General features: G+C 39.9%; 1 protein-coding gene across 3 annotated transcripts in view; it reads left to right on the top strand.

Moving 5' to 3' along the window:
* NSMCE2 (NSE2 (MMS21) homolog, SMC5-SMC6 complex SUMO ligase) overlaps positions 1-22,359 on the top strand; it is a 130,079-nt gene that overhangs the window by 50,522 nt on the left and 57,198 nt on the right. For all 3 annotated transcript variants that reach the window (XM_068155551.1, XM_068155552.1, XM_068155555.1), the window contains exon 4: positions 10,540-10,693. In XM_068155551.1, the coding sequence (XP_068011652.1) occupies positions 10,540-10,693 (154 nt within the window). The remainder of the gene's footprint in view (positions 1-10,539; positions 10,694-22,359) is intronic.

The following is a 22,359-nucleotide window of genomic DNA, read 5'->3' as shown; positions in this document are numbered from 1 at the left end:
AAGCAGATGAAATTTCATCTGATTGTGAAAACTACAGAGTGGTGTCAAGTAAAATGTAAATATTTTGCTGTGACATGTACTCAGAGAGAAGATCTCTATTGAAGTGTGAGAGCTTGAGAAGGATAGATTTAGACTGGATATTAGGAAGAAATTCTGTATAGTGAGGGCGGTGAGAGAGAGGGGTTATGCTGGGAGGCTGTGGATGCCTCCACCCTGGAAGTGTTCAAGGCCAGCTTGGATGGGGCCTTGAGCAGCCTGGTCTAGTAGAAGATGTCCCTGCCCATGGCAAAAGGTTGATGCTCGATATCTTTAAGTTCCCTTCCAACTTAAACCATGCTATGAATCTATGAACCTCTGAGATGCAACCATAAGACTTAGTTACTTATGGTGAGCTATAATGTTGCACTTTGGATAGTGTGTTTTTGCTTTATAATGAGGTAACTTAGGGAGGTCAACTGAGAAAGTGCATGGCAGTAGCACTCTCAGGACAAAATATTGCTAGGTGCCAGCTGGTGTACTTAGTTGAAGATGTACTACAGCAGCCTGTGAATAGGTCACCATAACCTATCCTTCCTGTGAGACTGCTGCCCCGTGCCTGGAGAGGAGGCTCACTCCGTCTGCTCCCTAAATCCTTTGCCAGTGACTCAGAGGCTGGTGTTTAGTGAGAATGTAATATATAAAGGGAAGAATTAAGGCATCCCATAATTAGGGCTAGTAATAAGAAAGGGATCAGTTTCACGTGTGATATACAGTGAGTCAGAGTCAGAGAAATGGAGGGAAGCAAGTTTGATAGAGTTACAAAGAGGGAGAAGTATTGAAGAGTTGTGATGAGTGGTGATGAGAGGAGTTTCAAAAGAAGCTAAAAAAGGGAAAGTAAAGTAATATGACAAAGAGGAAGGATGAGTTCAAAACCAGTGCTAAATATGAGAGCTAGAACTGTAAATTCATAGAATGGCTTTGGTTGGAAGGAACCTCAGAGATTGTTTACTCCAGGCCCCCTGCCATGGGCAGGGATGCCTCTCAGCTAGACTTGGTTGCCCAAGGCCTCATACAATCTGGTCTTAAACACCTCCAGGGAGGGGGCAACCACAACCACTCCAGCCAACCTATTCCAGAGTCTCACCACCCTTGTACTGAAGAGCTTCTTCCTAAGATCTAGTCTAAACCTACTGTCCCTCAGTTTAAACCCTCCTAGTCCTGTCACTTGACATGCTTATGAAAAGTCTCCAGCTTTCCTGTGTGCTCCCTTCAGATACTGGAAGACAGCTATAAGGTTGCTCTGGAACATTCTCTTCTCCAGAGGTTGCCTCAGCTTCTTGAACCAACATCTTGATTTTCTGATAGTTTGCAGGAAAGGTGAGCTAGACTCCAAGGATTTTGGAAATTCAGTGGAATGATGCATAGGGAGGTAACGTGGACAAGATTAATCCAGCATACCAGGGCCAAAGGCCTAGTGAATTACAATTTTCTGACACAAATCTGTTTCTGAGCCTTTGCATTAGTAACAGTGATGGGACTATAAGCAAAGGGGAGGCAAAGAATTGCAGCTGAAAATATCCTCCTCTGTCAAATGCTATACTGCCTGCAGGGAGCCTGTGAAAACTAAGGAACTGAGATATCCTGGGACACCTATATAACAAAAAGGATGTGCTAGCATACCAAAGTGTCCTGTGGAAAAGAATCACATAAAGCATTGGCCAAGACAAGGAAAGAGGTGCAAGCTGTCAGTCAGAACTGGTAAATCAAGAAGGATAAGAATGGAAGTAAGACCTGAGATTCAGTGGCTAATAACTTTTACTGAGGACTGTCCCAATAGGAAGCTGGATAAGAAAACATCACTAATAATGACTGAAGAATGTGATATGTGGAAGGGCTCAAGAGAGAAATGTTTCTCTAAGGCATTCCCAGTAAAGCTCAAAATAAAAGGCAGTTCTGCCAGAGGCCACAGACTGGGGACTGTCACACAAGTGAGGTGTTTCCTACCTACTGCAGTATAAAATGGGTACTCCAGTTTATAAGGGAGCTGGGGGGATATATTGCAGTGGCACTGTTTTGATCCTGGGGTTTTTTGTGTGTGTGTACTAAGTGCAGCTCTGCACCATCACTGAATTCACTGTTCTGTGTTAAAGGTGGAGCTGACCCTGACAGAAGTATTGCCATCTTGATCCATCTATTAATATAGATATATTAGTTTGGTGAGTCTAGGCTGCAAGTGTCAGCCAGGATATATGTTTTTCAACTAATGTCAGTTCAAATAAAGTATGAGTCTGTACTTAGGAAATCTTATTTCTGTTTCCCAAAAGTGTAAAGGTTACATTTAGTCTTAATGAAAAATGACAATATGACTCACAGAGCTGTTTTGGAGAATGTGAAGAAGAAATGCTGTAAGCACTGAAGAACTTTTTGAGGACAAGAGTTTCATCAGATGAATTAAAAAAAAAAAGAAGAAGTAAAACTTGAAAAAGGCTGCTTGACTTTCACTGGAGGTATATCCAAGGAATATGGAAAACAGCCTTGTGGAAATTCAGCTGATCTTAACAATACATGCTGTGTGCACATCTCCAAAGGATAAGTCACCCTTTGTATTTATACAGGCATCAGCTTCATAGCTGGCATAAATCAGCAGTGTTTTGTGGAGGCTGGTGAGGATAACACTGAATTGTACTTGGGTTAGGATCTGGCCCTTTATTTCTACATGGGTTTTAGTGATCTCAGTCAACTAAACAGACCTATACGAAAGTAAACAGGTTGTTAATCTGAAATTACCTTAGGGCCTTCTTCAGCTCCCACTAAATCAATGTCTAAATTCCCATCAGCTTGAGTGGGATATTAAAGAATAAAACCCAATTCTAATATCCATGTTAATGTATTTTCTAAATACATGAATTAATCAGCTACTTGATAAACTGGTTCAACAGCCTGATGCATTTGCTGAATCAGCCTTGCTAAAACAGATGCACCATCTGCCTCAGAGTTGCTAATATATTGTTAATACAAAGCAATGATTTTATAAGAGTTGTTATTTTTGCTGTTATAGGACATAATCTGTGCTCAGGCAAAACTGCTTAGAGCAAGATGCTGTCTATCTCTAGTGCACCAAAATTAGTTTGTATGTAAATGGTTTCTGGCAGAACTTTAAAGTTCTTAGAGAAAATGGGCTTAATGTATTTATGTACTTGCTCCTCCACTTTGTCTTGAACCATTTTTTTAGGTGTTTTGGTAATTGACTCCAGCATACTGTAACATTTTTTGCTTCATCATACTTACACTTTATGTATTGAAAATCTACAGAGGAAACAAGATGAAGAGAGACTTCTGTTTGGTTGAAGTCATTGAGAAAATACAGTCCAACCCTCATGGCAAACCACAGGCAGTTGGGCTTTCAGAAATGCTGAAGGGATTAAGGTGCTAAATATTCACTAACTTTCTTCACTTTGCTACCTTGGGAAAACCTCACCTCTAATACTCACATTTATTGCTCTCTTTATGAGCCAGTTGTACACTACTGGTAGCAAGTAGTTTCAATACTGGTATGTCAATAAGATCCACTTTCCTTGCTGCTTTTTACTCCTTTGCTCTTTGTGGAGCAGCTCACAAGGTGTCTTGGAGGGAAACAAAAAGCTGTTCAGTTTTGTCTCTACCATAGAGGGTAACTGCGTAAAATACAAAGAGCATTTTTTTCCCCTGTTAAAATATGTGCAGATTAAAGCATTTTGCTTGAGGTGAAACTTCTAACAGATGGGAACACCAAGAAATGCTGTTCAGGCTGTAAACTTTGCATTTGAACCCAGGCAATCTTGTTTCATCACCTGGTGCTCATTTACTTTAATCCCAGTCTGTATATATGGTTCCTTTCTAAACAGGAGAAAGAAAGCAAACAGAGTGGGCCAGAGTCCATTTCTAGCCTTACCAAAATGACTGTAATGCACCACGACCTGTGAGGACTTTGTTTGGATATAGCCTAGTGTACAGGGAAGCAGTATGTGCTGTTTTCTTTATAAAGGTTAAACATCTCCAGCTGTGTTCCAAGTAGGGAAAATAAATCATGGAGGGTACTAGAGATTCATGATGGGGGACACCTTAGTTACAGCCACCATGTTGACAAGCTGCTTTTGAACCATGGCAACCCTGCCTCACCTTCAGACTCTGGCAGAGTTTTAGGATGTTTGAAATGTGCTGACAGTCATTTTCTGCTGTGCTCCTACAGTTTAATGTGCAGTATTTGTCATCAGCATGGGTCAGCCCTTATAAATATGCCTCTCTTGGCATTTCACAATTGTCTGTGAAGGTGTTGCTCAACCAGAGTCCCAGCCCTGCAGCCATGATGTATAGAGGTGTTGAATCTCCTGAAGCAGATGTGGGCCCTTAGGCAATTCTGACTATGGCAGAGCTGTATTCAAACTAGTGCAGCTCCTGCTGCTGTGTGACGATATCCTTTTTGACTGCCCTTGCTGATGTTTCTAAGAGCTGTGTTTTATTTGTGCATCAACAAATGATCTGATATTTGCTAAGGGTTTGAATCCAGCCATTGAAGAATAATAAATGACTGTTTAGGTTGAGCTGAAATTTTGCAGCCTGATTCGGTTACAGTGGTGACTCACTTTGAGTTGGTTCTCACATGATTCACAAAGTGTATGGGTGACTCAGCCCACAAATTTACTTAGCTCCCATGTTATTTTCCCTCTCAGTGAAATAAATTGGTTATAATAAATAATCACAGCAAACTTTGACTTAACCTGAGGTAAAATAAATGTGTGTCGAAAGGATGTGTGTTTGTAATAAATTATGTAGTGAGGTAAGGATGGAATAATAGGATGTAGGAACTGTTAAACAAGAAAGGTGACATGCATTTTTGGTTGAGTTTGTGGCATATAAATAAAGGAAGAAGAGTTATTTTTATCTGATGGAGATGCTCAGGGAGGCTCATTTGATAATGCCCATTCTTACAGCCAGCCAATTCTTGGCATTTGTTCTCTGAAATAAGTAGGTTTAGATTTAAAATGCCTGAGTCAGACATTTGAAAGTGAGGTCAGTTCAGAAAGTGTGAGATAGCTGGTTCTGAAAACAGGGTCTTTGTAGGACATTTTTGCCTAGTCACCCCCATTATGTGAAGTTGTCTGTCTAAAAAATCCTGTTTGAGTTCCTTTATTATATCAAATTTACAGAGGTAAGAAATTATGTCCCAACAGGAGCTGCAAGATACTAAGTAAGATACAGCTGCTGTCAGTGTTACATGAGCACAGGAGCAGGCATGTGGCTTCACTGTGAATGCACTCTAAATTACTGTGAGTTTAGGGTTAGCCGGAGTGTATCTTTTTTTCAGATTGTCCCAAAGGGATATACATATCTAGGTAATGTGTATATACCTCTGAATATTTAGAATAGAATAAACTTTATTTAGAATAAACCAAACCAGGTTGGAAGAGACCTTCAAGATCATCGTGTCCAACCCATCAACCAATCCAACCCACCCAAACAGCTAACCCATGGCACCAAGCACCCCATCAAGTCTCCTCCTGAACACCTCCAATGACGGCGACTCCACCACCTCCCTGGGCAGCCCATTCCAATGGGCAATCACTCTTTCTGTATAGAACTTCTTCCTAACATCCAACCTAAACCTCCCCTGGTGCAGCCTGAGACTGTGTCCTCTTGTTCTGGTACTGGGTGCCTGGGAGAAGAGACCAACATCCGCCTGTCTACAACCTCCCTTCAGGTAGTTGTAGAGAGTGATAAGGTCAGCCCTGAGTCTCCTCTTCTCCAGGCTGAGCAACCCCAGCTCCCTCAGCCTCTCCTCATAGGGCTTGTGTTCCAAACCCCTCACCAACTTTGTTGCTCTTCTCTGGACTCGTTCCAGCAAGTCAACCTCCTTCCTAAACTGAGGGGCCCAGAACTGGACACAGTACTCGAGGTGTGGCCTAACCAGTGCAGTATACAGGGGCAGAATGACCTCCCTGCTCCTGCTGGCCACACTGTTCCTGATGCAGGCCAGGATGCCATTGGCCCTCTTGGCTGCCTGGGCACACTGCAGGCTCATGTTCAGCCTGCCATCGACCAGTACCCCCAGGTCCCTCTCTGCCTGGCTGCTCTCTAGCCACTCTGACCCCAGCCTGAGTGACTAGTCATCCTCCCTTTTATAAATGAACCAACAAAGAGTCTGAGAAAAGAAGAAATTCTGCCATTTCAGCTGATTTGGTCATTAAAAAGGTGATTAGCAAGCAGGAATGTTTCTTTACATCAAAAATACCAAATGTCAATAATATCCGTAAATCAAACTTCTAAAATCCATATTGTGTAGGGATTAAATAACATTTGGTTTTGGAAGATTAAAGTGAGAATTCTGAATGTTTTTGGAAAGAGAGTTCTTTTGCAAATTGTCACTGGTTTGAGGAAACATCAGCGCAGTTCAAGCGTGACAAGAATATTCTGAGAAATAAAATGGGTGGCACTAGCAAGCTCCCCAGAACCAAAGGACATGAATGATGGCCCTGAAAAAGAATACCTAGGAACAGTGACAGGATTAAAATTACGCAGCTAAAGGACTTCAGAGCTAGAGAAGAAAGAAAAGGCAAAAAAATAACTGTGGAGCATCACATGGCAAACCACCGCAATGCAAAGTCCAGCGGAGCATTTTTGTGGTGAGCAGAATGCCGCCCTTTTATCACAAAGTTTGCCAAGAAGCCACAAGCTTTTTCAGGCCTCTTTGTAGAGAGTGAATCAAATGCACATGTTAATTTGAACTTTCCCTCAGCTAAAGGAGAAGGTAAAATGATGGCTTTGTACTCAAAGCATGGGATTTATTTGTTCTTGATTCTGCCACAGTCTCCTTGTGTGACCTTAGGTCAAGTTATTCATCTCTTCATGCTGCACTCTCCACATTTGTAAAATGCAGTTGATGGTACATGTGTCACAATGAGTGTTTGAGGCTTAATAATATTTGTTTACTGTTTTGAGGCATAATACTGGAAAGAACAGATTAATAAATGCTGCAATGATGCATGCAAGGTCATGCTAATTAATGCCTTTTTAGGCACTGATCCCTTACTGTATGTAGATAATTACTGCATGCTGGTCCAATTTCAGTCTATGGTACCTCTGACCTCATTGGTTCTGGGATTAGTCTGAAACAGAATAATTTATTTCCTGTTTGGTGGTTGTGGTAATGGATGAAATAAAAATTTCCCATACTGCCCCTTAAAATACCCTGGTCTTTCAAAAAGCCTGATTTTTGGAGGCATAGTCTAAGAGTTTATGCACAGAACAGACACCTAACCAGTGAAAGAATCTACAACAGGAAGGCTCATCCTTACAGCCATTGCTGGTAGTCAAAGACCTGTGATGAGCTGGCTCATTTCATAGGCATTGCCCATCAAATATATTAACCTCTTTGCACCTGTCAGCTGTGACCAAATGGTGTGGTCTCTTGCTATGAGCAAATGTATCTTCTGATAAGTAAACCACATCTATGTTTTTCTGAACAATTATTTGTTTCAGTGTTTCTAAATGACCTTTTCTGTTGGCATTGCTGGTGGATCATATATGGAGTATCATTAATTATCATGTGTGACATCTCTGTTCTCCCTCTTATTGCTGAGCTCCCATGTTAAATACCTGTGTGGTTCTTTGCTGCTATGGGACTGTTAGAGCAGATCCTTTTGCTTTTTCTGTTGTAAACAAGCTGTTGTGACTGACTCTTTTCACCGTATGTCCTGAACACTCCCAGTTCATAGTTAGATGTCATTTCCAGGATGCTTTGTAGGGTGTGTGTGCCTCCACCCCATTTCAAAATCAATGTAACTCTCAATGGATTGACTAATGACTGGAAGGTGTTACTTAGCCTGCTGATTTTGGCTGACAGTGCTGCTAAATGAACAGTTGTTTACTTAACATGTCTTTCATGGTTCCCATGTGAAGTAACTTTTACTGACAAATTGAACGTGCCAATGGCTTTAGGTTTGCTAGGTAAGCATTTATCTGGCATGCTGCTGAGACCAGAAAGAAGTATGACCCCAACGTGTGGCCCTGAACACTGATAATTTTATCCTGTCCCTTAGCCATATCCTATGTTTGCATTGTCCTCATACATTTTGTTATGCTGATCTCATCATTACTACATCCATCATGAATCTGTAGAGTATGAGTGGGTGGTGAGAACTAAAGAAAACTGTAATGTACCTGTAAGGGTGTTGTACTCATGCAGTGTGTAAGATGTTGCAATTCTGTCCCACTGTGGGGAACTAGAACTGATGTCATCTTCTATTTGTTTTCATTTGCATTGTGGGGTTAGACCATTCTCAACCCTCTTCATGGAAGAGGATATGCAGCACCAAAGACTTGCTTGTGCACAGCAAACATATTTACTTGTTATAGTGGGTGGACATGCCTTATGATTCACCTGTGACATGTTGACCTTCCAGAAGGTCTACTTGGCGTTTCAGTAATAGCGTACATGATGGTATAGTATTGAGTGTGGTCAGGAATGGTGTCTCTACTAATCATTTTAATGAAAACATTCATCTGGAGGTGAACAGGAAATGAATTTAAATTTTAAATGTGAAAGAAGTTAAACTTATATAGGGAAGAGCATTCTTTGAGCATCTCTCTGACCTGGCATTTTAGGTTTCTCTAGTAGATGTTTGGTTGAGCCAGTGTCATATGTGGTGCATTGCTGGGCTATCCTCACAACATAATGTATAGCTGCTGGGAATACAGCTGGTGTGAAGGACTTTTTTTTCTTTATAACTGATGGAATTGCTGATGTTGCCTTCAGAAAACAGCATGCTGGCTCCTGCTTTGTTACATATATGTCAGCTTTCTTATGCTTTCATACACTAGATGGCCAAGTCTCTTCTCCAACTGAATAATGTAGGGTTTGGTTGTGATAGGCGTTCTTTGCAGCCGCTTGCTGTGATGCTGTCACAGGCAAATAATTTGAGTGTGTGTGATTGCCCCCTTTGCACAGGATGTTCTCTTTTCCTTTACCCCTTTTGTCAGGTTTCATAGAATAAGGACTGTATGCTACTACTTGGCTTTATGCAGCAGTCTGAGCATCTGTGATGACACGCTGCTGGTTTTCACAGTCACCATGCTCCTTTAGTAGCAGGATATCCCAGAGTCCTTTCCATTCACAGCTGGATGTTGTGGTAGGTGGTCTCTTATCTCCGGGTGCCTTTGAAAAATGCATACTATCACCTGGCAGTGCATGTTTTAATTCTTATGTTTCTTCCTGCCACAACTTGCATCTGCTTAAAGTAGATTTACCAAACTGTCTTTACTCTTGGAAGAAATAATAATTTTATGGATTGCTTTGCTTTGATTAAAAGGAAGGTGAAGTTTTCTTGGCTATGAAGCGTTTTATATATCGGCAACATCCATTTTCGGGTGAAAATATATTATGTCTTTGGCTCCTGAAATAAAATATATTCCACAGGATTTCCAGGGTCTTTGTAAACCCAGAAACCTATAAACACTTTGAAGTGAATATGTTTTTCTCACTAGGATCTTTTCTTGTCTTTCACAAGGAACAGTTCCATGAGGGGCAGAATTTAATGCGTGTAGTAGGGGAAGAGCGGCTCAGTGGAAATAGTGCTTGCCTCCTCTTTTTTCAGATTGGCGTGTTTGACCATATGTTTGGGATAGAAATAACCTTTGTCTGGGTCAGAGAATGCTTAGCATTAAGCATTTGACGTATGTCCACCTTCTTTCAGAGTTTGTGCTGTCGCTGATCATCATTGCGTAGCAGAGTCCCCACCACCTGTAAGCTAGTTGTTATGAAGGCCTGTATGGTTCCTTAGACTTTAATGCTGGCTTGAGAAACGGAACTAAAGAGAAAATTCTAATTGGTTTGGGGGAGTTCTCAAAGTGCTTTTGCACTCTTGGAATGTGTTAATGTTGCCTGTGTGATGACTTCTCTTTTGTTTCTATTCATTTATTCTTCAGATCATTCCAGATATAATTGCTATAAGCAGGTACTTTTCAAGATGCTGTTTTTTTACCTGTGTGTACAGCATAATGCTTCACACAGCACAAATACATTGAGGTGGTTTCCTTTTATATTAACTATCTATACTGCCTTTACTGGTGTTATCACACTCATTATGCAGGTAGATTATAAGCTTCTCTCAAAAATGGCTAGAGAGTGGAGGATTTAAAAAACTGTTTTTCATTTCCCTTCTCTGTTTTTGGGCAGTCATATTCTTTAGTTTCCTTCATGTTCAGTGTTATGCTGGTTGCTGTTAATATTTTGTCCTGTACCAGTCAGAGATGTAAATTTGACTGCAAGGTTCAGTTCTCACTATTGTTAGCATTGCAAATACCCTGTGTAGAGCAGCTGAGTTATAGGACACCGAGAAGTTAGCCTCCATGTTTTATAGGTACTTCTGCCGAAATAAACAGTTACCTAGGTGTTATGTTTTCAGAACAGGAATCCAAACAGTGATCCAAAGAAACAGGTTATGTTAATGAATTTTAGCTTGATGACTTTCACACTGTAGTAAAATGTATTGAAATAAATAACATTCAATTTCTTATTCCTTACAGATCAAAAGAGAAAAACCAGAAAATATACCAGATTTAAAAAATTTGGTAAAGGAAAAATTTACTGCCCTGGAGAGCACGAACAGTGACTCAGATTTGCAAAGGAATGAAAAATACATGTATTTTAAGGATCAACTTAAAGAGATGAGAAAACAATGTAAGTCTTATTTTTCACAAAATAGACTCTTTGAATTGTGAGATGTGACTAACTGTCCTAAAATATAGAGCTGCCAGTTATGGCACAGACCAAGATGAGTGTTCTTATTTAAAATCTTATTTAAATTGATATCTGTGTAGAAAAAAGCAAATGTAATTACCTTGGTGGTTGTATTTGGACTCCCACAGTTCCTGTGGTGTGTGAATAGGAATATAATGAAAAAGTTGCTTCCCATCTTTTCTTTTTGTTTTCTGCAAGGTGGGCTTGTGCACTTGAAGGCTTTTCTTTTTTCTTTTTTTTTTTTCTTTCCTTAATTGATAGGATCTTCTAAAAGGATTAGGTAAGCTGTTTTCATTTGTGACTTAAACAAATTGCTCCTGTTTCACAACTTCGGATGTGTTGCAACTCTAAGAAGACCTTTGCTTTAATCGCAGAACTATATTGTTGGAAAATGCTTACAGTGTGTGTTCTCAGGTTTACAGCCCCTATCCACACACCATGTAACACTGCAATTTGTTAAAAGGATTTTTTTTCTTCTATCACATGACTAATCAAATGCTATAATTTTTAGTTGCTTGTGGTTGAATTACCGGGAAAGTTTGAAAGTGAACAGTTCTAGTACTGATGCAACAGAACAAAATTGTATGCTTTTATTGCCCTGCACCTATAGCAGCCATTAAAATACCACTCTGATTACTGTTGCCAGGAAAGTTCATGAGCTCTAACACTATTTGTGCTGTTCTTCCCCAATCATGTTCATGTTTTGAAATCATATTATTCTGCTTGCTGTCCCTTGACCCATGTACCTGTTCCCTCTCATGCTACATTTTGATTTCAACATATACTGGTATCAGGAACTTCAGGAGTCATAGATTAATGATTTATACCATTGGAAAATTATATTCTGGATACTCTCCCCAAGCTTTCCTTGAGTTTTGTTTTTTTTCAGAGCTCTATCCTAAAGCTTCTGAAACTAGCGGAAATAATTCTCCTGCTGACTTCACTGGACTTGGGATTACTTCCCTGTAGAGATTTATGAAGTGTGAGGACATGATCAAGAAGGTGAACTTCAGATCTGATATTTCAAGACTTCCTAGGATTAGAGCTTGAGGGCTTAATACATTTGTTTTCCATCCTTATAGTTTTTAAGATTTTGGATTCAAGTGTTAGTACTGGTCCCTGAGTTTAATAAAACTCTTGGCACTACTCTAAGAACGAACACACCGAGTTGCAGACCACAAAACAGGGTAATTTTCACTCCCTGCATAACCATAAAATTATTACTGCCCCACCATTATGTTGTAATTTCTAATTTCCAGGTGTTTGTACCTGAGAAGATGAAATCTTGATAACTGACTTTGGACTTACTTTCTACCCTGTAATTGCCTGAGGGAAGGGGTGTATGTTCTACTAATGTGTTTAGCTCAGGCTGTGGGACTGAATTCTAACTGGCAGACCTGTTAGAAAAAAAAAAATCAAAAACCAAAACCAACAAACCAAAGCAGCAAATTAAATAAGCATAATAAGACTTACTATGTCAAATATGTATGTCTGTTTATGTAGATGAGGACATCACTGTGCTACTACTGCTTGAAATCCAGATTTGTCTTATTAGCCACTGGGACATTTTAGTTGTGCCTAGATATCAAACTATGCCCAAAATGGAATGCATGATGGTGTTGTATGGACTGTTATGTTCAGCACATAGACTTATCAGGTGGGTCAGCTTGGGTTTGGTAGCAGTTGTGATGGCTTTGATGATGCAAATCCATTGGTTTTGCTCCTCTTATAGCACTTAATGCAATTTTAAAGGTTAAATGGAAAATTTCTTGTTAGCTTTCACAAACAGTCTTGGATGCAATATAATGGACATATATTCAAATGAACAGTCTGGTGCAGCCCACGTTCTTTTGAAATGGAAAACTAAATGCCACCTCAGGCCTTCAGATAGAAAACAGGTGGAAAATTGAAAGTTAAATTTTTCAAAGCAAGCACGATTCTGCTGCCTTAGACTTGCATTACTGTTATGTCTTCTGCCTAAATAATCTGTTGAACCACCATAAAGTCACTTTCTTACTTTACTTTCCTTTTCAAAAGGCTCTTTTACTAAGAAGGCTCCAAGAAATTCCCAGGTAGTAGTGGGTGATTGAAGATCAGTGGAGCTTATATTCACATATGTCAATTTACTTCTATATGATATAGTGACCTGGAACCTGTGAGACTGTGGAGTTTCTCTATTTATTGTAGTTACGTGATTTGCTTGTCCTAATTACCCCTAATCCTCCCTCTGGCTGGATGTTAGGAAGAAGTTCTTCATAGAAAGAGTGATTAGCCATTGGAATGGTCTGCCTTGGGAGGTGGTGGATTCACCATTACTGGAGGTGTCCAAAAAGGGATTGGACATGGCGCTTGAAGCCAAGTTTAGCAGTCATGAGGTGTTGGGTGACAGGTTGGACTTGATGATCTTTGAGGTCTTTTCTTGCCTTATTGATTCTATGATTCTATGAACATTAAGGTCACCCTATTAAATATTCCACAGCCATGCTCAAGTCAAGTCCTCTGTGTATTTTTAGATACTCCTGTATGAGTTGTGCTTTTAAAAGCATGAGTCCTACAATACTAGTCCCACAGCATATTGTAATGTCTGCAAATTTTAGGACACACTTTAAAACTACTTGATGTGAGTTACAACAACTACCTGGTTTGAACTATTTTAGGTTGAGCTGCTAGTCTTGCCAAGTTAGGGCACAACTTAGTGCATAACTCCTGTTCTATTTCAAGCATACATATATAGTATGGTCCAGTTTTTAGCTCCTTTTTGGAATTTGGTTCTATTGCTAAATCAGATAAAATAGAAAACCCTCAGACAAGTTTTCTTGGAGGAGCTTTCCTGGAGTTCTCTTTTGTTCTAACCTTTTCTGTCTCAAAGGAGCAGATGGGGTAGATGCTAAAATGACTTGCCATTAATCATTACACATCTTTTATGCAGAGTTTGGCATTTGTATTCTGGAATAGCTGAACAAGGAAATGTATTCTCACGTTGTCTTGCTACTTGCTACTTAGAAATTAACTAGGATTTGATGGATAAAAACTTTCTCAACCATTTTTAGGTATGTGTAGAATGTGAAGCAGTTAAATATAACCTTATTTTAATGGAAAATTAAGAAAGCTAATACATTTTCTCTCTTGACATCTTGGGAGCTGTGTGGCTGTTCCCTGCCACCTGACAGGTGACAGGCAGTGCAATAGGTAGCTCTATCACTCAGGGAGGGGACAGCGCTCTGTCACCTTCAGATTGTCCTTTTCTCTAGGCAGTTCTGCAGACTTTCTTAGCTTTGAACTTTAGCAGCAGCGAAGCACAGAAATGAAATTGGGAAAGTGCATCTCTGTGGCACTAAGGATGATATGCCTCAGAGCAGTTTCTGTTCTGCTTATCTTTCAGGCAGTTTGCAGGCACTCTCCCTCAATCTGTGAGCCTTTATTATGCAGCTACCTTAGTTGGAATTTGTGCAAAATGATGCAAAATCTCCACCTCTGATAAGATGTGTCAAAACACTGTCAGACAGGGTTTTTGTGAACAGCAAGTGATTTTTATGAAGTCTGCTTTCAGAACTATCCTACATTTCTAAATTCCCACTTCTTATTTTTAATGGGAAACAGTTTCATTTTTCTACTCAAACCTACTTAGAAGCAGTAGAAAAGAAGTGTTGATTCATTTTTAAGACCCCCTTTTTCTTACCATTTTGTGTACCTAAAAAATGGCTACATTATCTTTTCCAAATAATTGAGCACATGGAGAGATATTCACTAAAACTGGTAATAACAGAAATTCTAGATCAGTGTATATGTATCACAGTATAATTAAGGTTGGAAATGACCTCGAGGATCATCGAGTCCAACCTATGTGCTTTGTAAGGAAAATTGTTGTGACCTTAATCCTACGTGACTGGTGCCCTTGTTACACATAAGGGTCCTGGCTCTGCAAAGTGCTTAGTGATCTCCTTTTGATAAGGTGAAATGCTTAAGCAAGTTGCTCAAATTAAAATGCAAGAGTAGATCCTTTGAAATGTGTTTGATGGCTGGCATGTTTCACTTCCTTATTGCAACCACACTACAGAACCTTGCAGGACTGAGCCCATAGGAACTAAGTCATGATTACTGCAGGAATTCTAACTTTGCATTTTGTATCTTCTGTAAATTTAAAATCCCACCTTCTGTTTAAAGTTGTATTATCAGCTCTTCTTATTTCAAGCCAATATTTATTTGTGTGTGTGTGTGTATATATATATATATATATATATATATATATACACATACAGATATATCAAAGGCATCTTCTGGCACAGAGTATGAGAATTTTGCCTTCATGAAATGAAAGGAAGATCTGTCTTTAATCTCTCTGTATCAGTTTAAATTTCTGATACTCTGTAAAAAGGAGCTAATCATAAGGTATCATCTCTACTCCTGTGATCCTAGCTGCCACTGCTGGTTTTGCTGTAGGTTCTTTAGTTTCACCTTCAGTGCCCAAAGGATGACAGGTATTCATAGCCCTTTTACAGCAACTGATAACATGCACTTTGGAATCTTTGATAACCATAGTCTGTGCAAATAGGCAACAGATGCAGACTTCAGTAGTCATTTTGTAGAAAGTGTTATGATTTGAGTGAATGACAATGTTGCTGGCTATGCCAGGTTGTTGAAGGAGTCAATTTGGCAAATGTAGAAAAGGTATTTTTTGGATGATTTTGAGACATGATAGTAGTTCAGGCAACTTTTTCTTATAAGATCCCCAGTCATTGTAATGTAAAGTAGCAATACTGTGGTTGTAAAGCTCTCCCTTGCCCGTTGCCACTGAAGAAAAAAGAAGTCTCAGAGGTTTTTGAAAGGAAAAAGTATGTATCATGATTTAACATTTTACTAGGATAGATTTACAGTTGTTATCTATAAGCAAACATTTTGAATGGAGAAAATTTCCAATTTACTCTTCAATGTTCAAGTGGAAGCCATTATGCCCTGTTGATAGATGCACTTTAAGCCATGCATATGCTGAGAAATAATGATGTTTAAAAAAAGAAAAAAGGTATTTTAGATTAGTTTGGGGTAGAAAAAAATGACTGTGAAAGGAATTCTCTTCTGTGCTGATTTTGTCCTGGTTAATTTTCTTCATAGTACCTTGTATAAGGCTGTGTTTTGGATTTGTGCTGGAAACGGTGTTGGTAACACTGGGATGTTTTAGTTACTGCTGAGCAGTGCTTACATAGGGTCAAGCCCTTTTCTGTTTCTGGTGGTACACACGAAGATGAAGGGAATACAGCTGGGACAGCTGACTTCAACTGACCAAAGGGATTTCCCATGCCATATGATGTTATGCTCAGCTATATACTATATGATATAAGCTGGGTGGAAAAGAAAGAAAAGGGGCACATTTGGAGCAATGATGTTTGTCTTCCCAAGTAATTGTTGATACTATGGAGCTCTGCTGTTCTGGAGATGGCTGAACATCTGCTTGCTGATGGGAAGTGGTGAATGAACAAATTCCTTGTTTTGCTTTGCTTGTGCTCTGCTTTACCTATTAATCTGTCTTTATCTCAACCTACAAGTTTTCTCAGTTTTACCCTTCAGATTCTCTCCCCAGTCCCAACAGAGGGGAGTGAGCCAGCAGCTGTGTGGGTCTCAGTTACTAGCTGGCATTAAACCACAATATCTTTAAATCCTTAAAAACTCTATCTGAAGATTGCAGGAAAGAATGAAGTCTTTAGTTTTCTTACAGTAGTATAAGAAAACAAGCTGCAACAAGACACTGTAGTATAGTGCTTAACAAGTTTCATCCAGTTGATCCTAAGATCACGATGAGGTAGACAAGGTAATTCTACTCCTCACCATGTAAGAGAGGTAAAGCTTGAGTAAATAGTTATTTGTGTGGATTCACGTCACTGATTTGTAGATCTGGATTTCTCTTCAGCTGTACCTAACTTCCTAGCTTTTGCCTTTATGCTTAGCTGAGTTGGCAGAGGATCAGCTGAAAAACTAATGTTACTGCAGTTTTCTTTGTATCTTTAATATGAAATAATAATTTAAAATCCTTTTACTGACTAATTATGGGAAAAAGAACTTCAGCGTAAAAGTTGCAATTTCTAACTGAAAGTAGGATTGGTGTTATGACAGTTCAGTGGGGTGTGTGGGACATGCACTTCTCATTTATGTAAAATTCCTTTAACTAGTAAAGGAATGAAAAAATGATCTAGTGCTTAGGAAGGTTGCTTGAAGTTTAGGAGACCTTGATTTAGTTCTTTGCTTTGTTACAGTCTTCTTGTATTGGATGAAGTCATTTAGGTTCAGAACAGATCATGGGGAGTTAGGTGGCTAGTGTAATGTTTTCATGGCATGTTGCTGAGGGAGAAAATTGCAGCCCCTGAGTAACAACATGAGCATGTTTAGAGATGTTTGTGTGAATGATATCTGACTTTTTGGGTAGGGTTAAAGGACTATCCTGGGAGAGAAACTTGGCATGGTTTTGTCCTTCTGGAGCTGTTTTATCTGGGCATTTTCTGGAAAAAACTAGTTGAATTGCTCAGGAGTGAGCTAGCTGATTTGTTCTTTTGAAGGATTAGATCAGAGCCTGGAATTCAAATGGAATGAGTTAAAGTGATGATGATTATGTCTGACATACAAAGTCTCAATTTCACAGGGCCCTTGGAGAGAGGAGCAAGCTAGAGAAACAAACCAGATAAATGGAAAGCTCAAATACTGTAACAATGGGAGTCACGCAGAACCTAAGATGGATGTCCAAATTGCAAAGTTACCACCACAGCTAGTGTCCTTCTTAGTTTGCAAAGAGGGACCAAGTCTAGAATGAATTAAACTGTCAGAAGTTTTCTCTTGAAATCTGGGACAATTTTTCTGGGTCAAAAATGAGGTATATAGCATAAAAGGCAGAAGCTTGCCTTAACAATCATTCCTTTAGTAGATTAATAAAGAACATCAGTTGCCAATAGATCTGGTGAGGGTTTTTAGATTAAATGATTGCCTTCCTACTATGACTGATAAAAAAAAGTTTCTCAATTTGGCATGTAGAGCTCTGGCATGGAATTTGTAGTTCAAATGAAAGAGGAATCAACCCACCCCCTCAAACAGCCTTTTTTCGTTGTGAATAACCTGAAGTGTAGGAGATCTGGGTTTCAGTCTCAGCAATTTAAAATCAGAACTTGACTGACTCTTGGCCTACTAGGTGATTGTCCTGTAGCTCTGGAATCAATGTGTCTCTCTGTTCAGTGGGTATTTATCTATATAGAGAGTAAACCGGAAAAAACTGAAGAAGGAAATCCTGAGAGACACTGACCCTTTAGCCCTGTGGTAAAAGTACTCAGCTGAGGGAAGTATCTAAATCAGAAAGAGCATCAGATGTAGGTCTCAACTGTTATAAATATCTGCCCTTACAATCAGTGAATACTTGAGGGTAAATTCATTCTATCTCATTCTGTGTCTCTCATCTGATCTATACATATATTTTTAAAAGATCTACATTTTATTTCATTACAAAAGTCTTTGCAAGATATAATTCTTGCTTTTATATTAGCCTGGCTTTCAGATTAGAGTATATAAAATCCAGAAAGGAAGTGGAGTGTTGCATAGGAATAGTTTTTTATTATTATTATACACGTAGGGATAATACTTTGGGTAATTTATTGTTACTGTCATGGTATAATTCTCTCTTAAGCGAGCACATTGATGACTACCAGCATGGCATTTTTATTGTTTGTAAGAACACACAGGTCAGGAAGAGAGCTTCTGGATGCTGATTCCATTCCCTTGATGTTGCATTCAATCACATTATCTAATAAAATGCCGTCTTAAAATACATTAATTTTCCCCCCTTTACTTCTGTTGGAAGAATGATAAAAAAACCTTAGAACCTTGCTCACATGGTGAGAAATTTTCAGCCAAATCAAGCCTGTGACCAAGTTTTCGTTCATTTGTTCTTGTGCCAGCACTGCACCCCTAGCTTGCTAGAGAAGTTGTCCTTTCATGGTGTTTAGCTCAGTCTGGTCAGTTCCTGTATTTCTTGGCTCCATGGCAATCCATTTGTGCAACAGAGAAGCTTATAGTATCTCACATCTTGTGACCATATTTGAACTCAGCAGAAATGTTTTACAAATTTCAGATGAGTAAGACGCATTGAGATAGATGCTAAAGCTTGACAGTATCTGAAAATCTGCAAACTTCAATAAATAGATTATACCTTATGGAAAGTTTTCTTTCTGGTGATAAAACATGAACAATTTCACTACCAGTTTTCTTTCACTTCCTTCATGGTGCAATCATACATACTATTGTGCTTGAAAAAATGTGGGCAGTGAAAATGCAAGGATTGCCTCTGCCATCTTTGTGCAATTTTATTTGCCATTATGTCTTTTGCATGCTATTCAGATAAATATAAATGAGAGAGGATGGAGCTCACAGCTTAAACTTCAACTAAGTGTGATCACAGGAGAACAGGTGAAGAACAGTCCAAGGAGAAGTAAGCAAAGAAAGGAAAGAGAGAGTATCTCAGTGTTATAATTTTTCAGTTGAGGTGTTCCATTTTGAGTTTAGTATATTGAGGAGGAAGGAGGAAAGTAGAGCTCAATAGAGCTTTAAATTTAGGCACCTTTGTTTTATTTACTAATTTCTTATGTTACTTGGGTATTTATCTTCCTCCTACAGTGGCAGTAGGGGGTTTTGCCCTTCCTGTATGGTCATTTTAATAATTTATACATGGGACTTTGTGGAACCAGGGATCAAAGGAAATAGAACTCTGCACCAAGTAATGCATTTGGATTGAGTGCCAGCCGCAAAAAGCATTTGAGGAAGAACGAGGAAGTAGATCTGAGATAATTCTCACTAAATAATAATCCATCAGTGTGTATCATCCTGCATGGTAACTTCAGAGTATGCCAGTTTCCAGAAAGGAAAACACTTGGTAGTTTTATGTTTCCTGAAACTACTTGCCATTTAGCTCTTTGGTGTGTCCTTCAGAAGAGCTGCAGGATGAGATAGATCTTGCTTTGATCTTGCTTTTAGATCTAAGCATCAATGTAGCTTCTGAAATCAATGGAATTTCTCTGTTCTACACTTGCAACATAGAGTAATGTGCAAACTAGTAATGTACAGTGAGATTAATAAACATCCTCTAATTTCTTACCAGAAGTTCACATGCCTTCACTGCTTACAATAATTTTTTATATCCACATTGTTTCATTTCTCTCTTGAAAGATGTAGGCACCAATAACTTCACAGTGAAGCATGATTTCTTTCCATCTTAAATTTGATGCCATTGAAGGTACTGGAGATCTTTACACTATCCAAAACCTATTCTGTAAGTTGAACTGTAGTGGAGAAGGAAAGATAGAAAAGCACTAAAGGACTGCAACACCCATCTTTTAAATGTGTGGACCTCAGACTGAATGCCAGTGGCCAGAGTTAAGTGCCTTGGCTCCCCAAAGAAGGCTTATTCACATCTGTGTGAACAGCTTTGTTCCATGACAGACCTATTCTGTTGTCATGGTCTGCTTTACACCTGGATGTCAGTCACAGGATTGTGTAAGATAACTAAAAATGTGCCATCTGCAGAGTAACACAGAGGGAATGAAATCAGGGCTTTTACTATGAGACTGAACATGCTTGTATTATGTAGCTGGAGAGAAAATTGACCACGGCTCTAATCTGTGGATTTGGGAATTTCAGGTGCTGAAATGATGACTGATGTCACCAGGGAGCTGAAGTGGTATTTGTGTGTACTGTATCTCAGGCATAACCTAAGATATAGGGGATGAGCGTAGGGTTGGGTGCTTTCAATTATCATTAGCACAAAGTCAGTGAAGTCAAACACCTTTGCTGGTTTTAGTCCTTACTCTGAAACAGGCTTGGAGCATTCAGATGCTCTGTCACAACTGAAGAGTGGTTTAAGTTGTAATCTTTCAGCTGTTATTAGTTCTCATTTGAGACACAGCATCTGACTTTACAAGTGTGGATAGGTTTATCATGTCTTATAATCTCAAATATGGATGTAGATTTGTTATGTTACCCGTCTTGCAGTGAATGATCTCAGGTGAGTTGCTTAACAGATGTTCCAGCAGGCATCAAAAATACCTCATGAGGGAGAGAAGCGGTGGAGTGCTGGTGAGAGTGCTTGTGTTTTATATTACAGCATTGTGTCTATAGCAGTTGCCCAGGAAGTGATGCAAACAAGTTCACAAATAAGCATCTAAGAAAAATCCCTTATTGGGAAGATGTCATTTTTGGCCCCTCTCTGGATCCTTCAAATGCTCCTGACCAGATTACTGGAGGCTGGACAAGAATACCAGGAAAACATCACTGTAGACTTTCCCTGCCTTATGCCCTCTGTAGGGATTTCTGGATGGGGTGGACCTTACCTCTGACATACAGTTTGTGCATAGGCTTCTAAGAACCTCTCAACTGGAGTCCAGTCTGTAGAGGGCACTCTCCATCCCTTCAGTTGAAGCAAAATCTGCATCGCATGCAGCTGGAAATGGAAGCGGGCTAGGAAGGATGCCAAGAGGGTTTGTGTACTCGATTGTGTACTCAGCAAGGGATGGGGAACTGGGTTCTTCACACCTCCATCACCACCTTTTCTTCCATTTGGGCGGAGTTGTATCTGCTTTCAAGAACCAAAGAGATCTCAGGACAAACCATGTATTCCCTGTTGCTTAGGCTGAGGCACCTCTGGACAAGTAAGGAAGTCACAGCTTCAGATCCCTGAAGAACCTGGGAGGAGCTTACCAGAGTCAGATATCTTCAGGCTTAGGAGGCCACTGAACAGAATTTTTCATAATTTCAGAGTTTAGTGTTTGTATTTGCTTCAGTTCTTTGGATCTGTCCCATTCTTAAAGTATTCTCCCTCACTCCCTATTTGAAAGTTTATGGGTCAATCCAAGACCTAATGAAATGAAAGTGAAAGGCAGTTCATCAGGATTTATCTATAGATTTCCATTACAAACTAAGTTGCTACTTTATAATCAGATAGGAAAACAGGAGAAAAAAACCCTGCTTAGTGGTGGTGAATGGTGCCACATCCAGCTGGCAGCCAGTCACTAGTGGTGTGCCCCGAGGATCAGTGCTGGGCCTTGTGCTCTTTAACATCTTTATTGATGATCTGGATGAGGGCATTGAGTCCATCATCAGTAAATTTGCTGACGACACCAAGCTGGGGGCAAGAGTTGATCTGCTGGAGGGTAGAGAGGCTCTGCAGAGGGACCTCGACAGGCTGGACAGATGGGCAGAGTCCAAGGGCATGAGATTGAACACATCCAAGTGCCGGGTTCTGCACATTGGCCACAACAACCCCATGCAGTGCTACAGGCTGGGGTCAGAGTGGCTGGAGAGCAGCCAGGCAGAGAGGGACCTGGGGGTACTGGTCGATGGCAGGCTGAACATGAGCCTGCAGTGTGTCCAGGCAGCCAAGAGGGCCAATGGCATCCTGGCCTGCATCAGGAACAGTGTGGCCAGCAGGAGCAGGGAGGTCATTCTGCCCCTGTACACTGCACTGGTTAGGCCACACCTCGAGTACTGTGTCCTGTTCTGGGCCCCTCAGTTTAGGAAGGATGTTGACTTGCTGGAACGAGTCCAGAGGAGAGCAACAAAGTTGGTGAGGGGTTTGGAACACAAGC

Source organism: Melanerpes formicivorus, unplaced genomic scaffold, assembly GCF_026170545.1.
Source record: "Melanerpes formicivorus ecotype bairdi unplaced genomic scaffold, bMelFor1.0.p_v2 SCAF_32, whole genome shotgun sequence".
Lineage (NCBI taxonomy): Eukaryota > Metazoa > Chordata > Aves > Piciformes > Picidae > Melanerpes > Melanerpes formicivorus.
The sequence above is the reverse complement of the archived record's forward strand: the minus strand, read 5'-3'. Positions and strand labels throughout refer to the sequence as shown.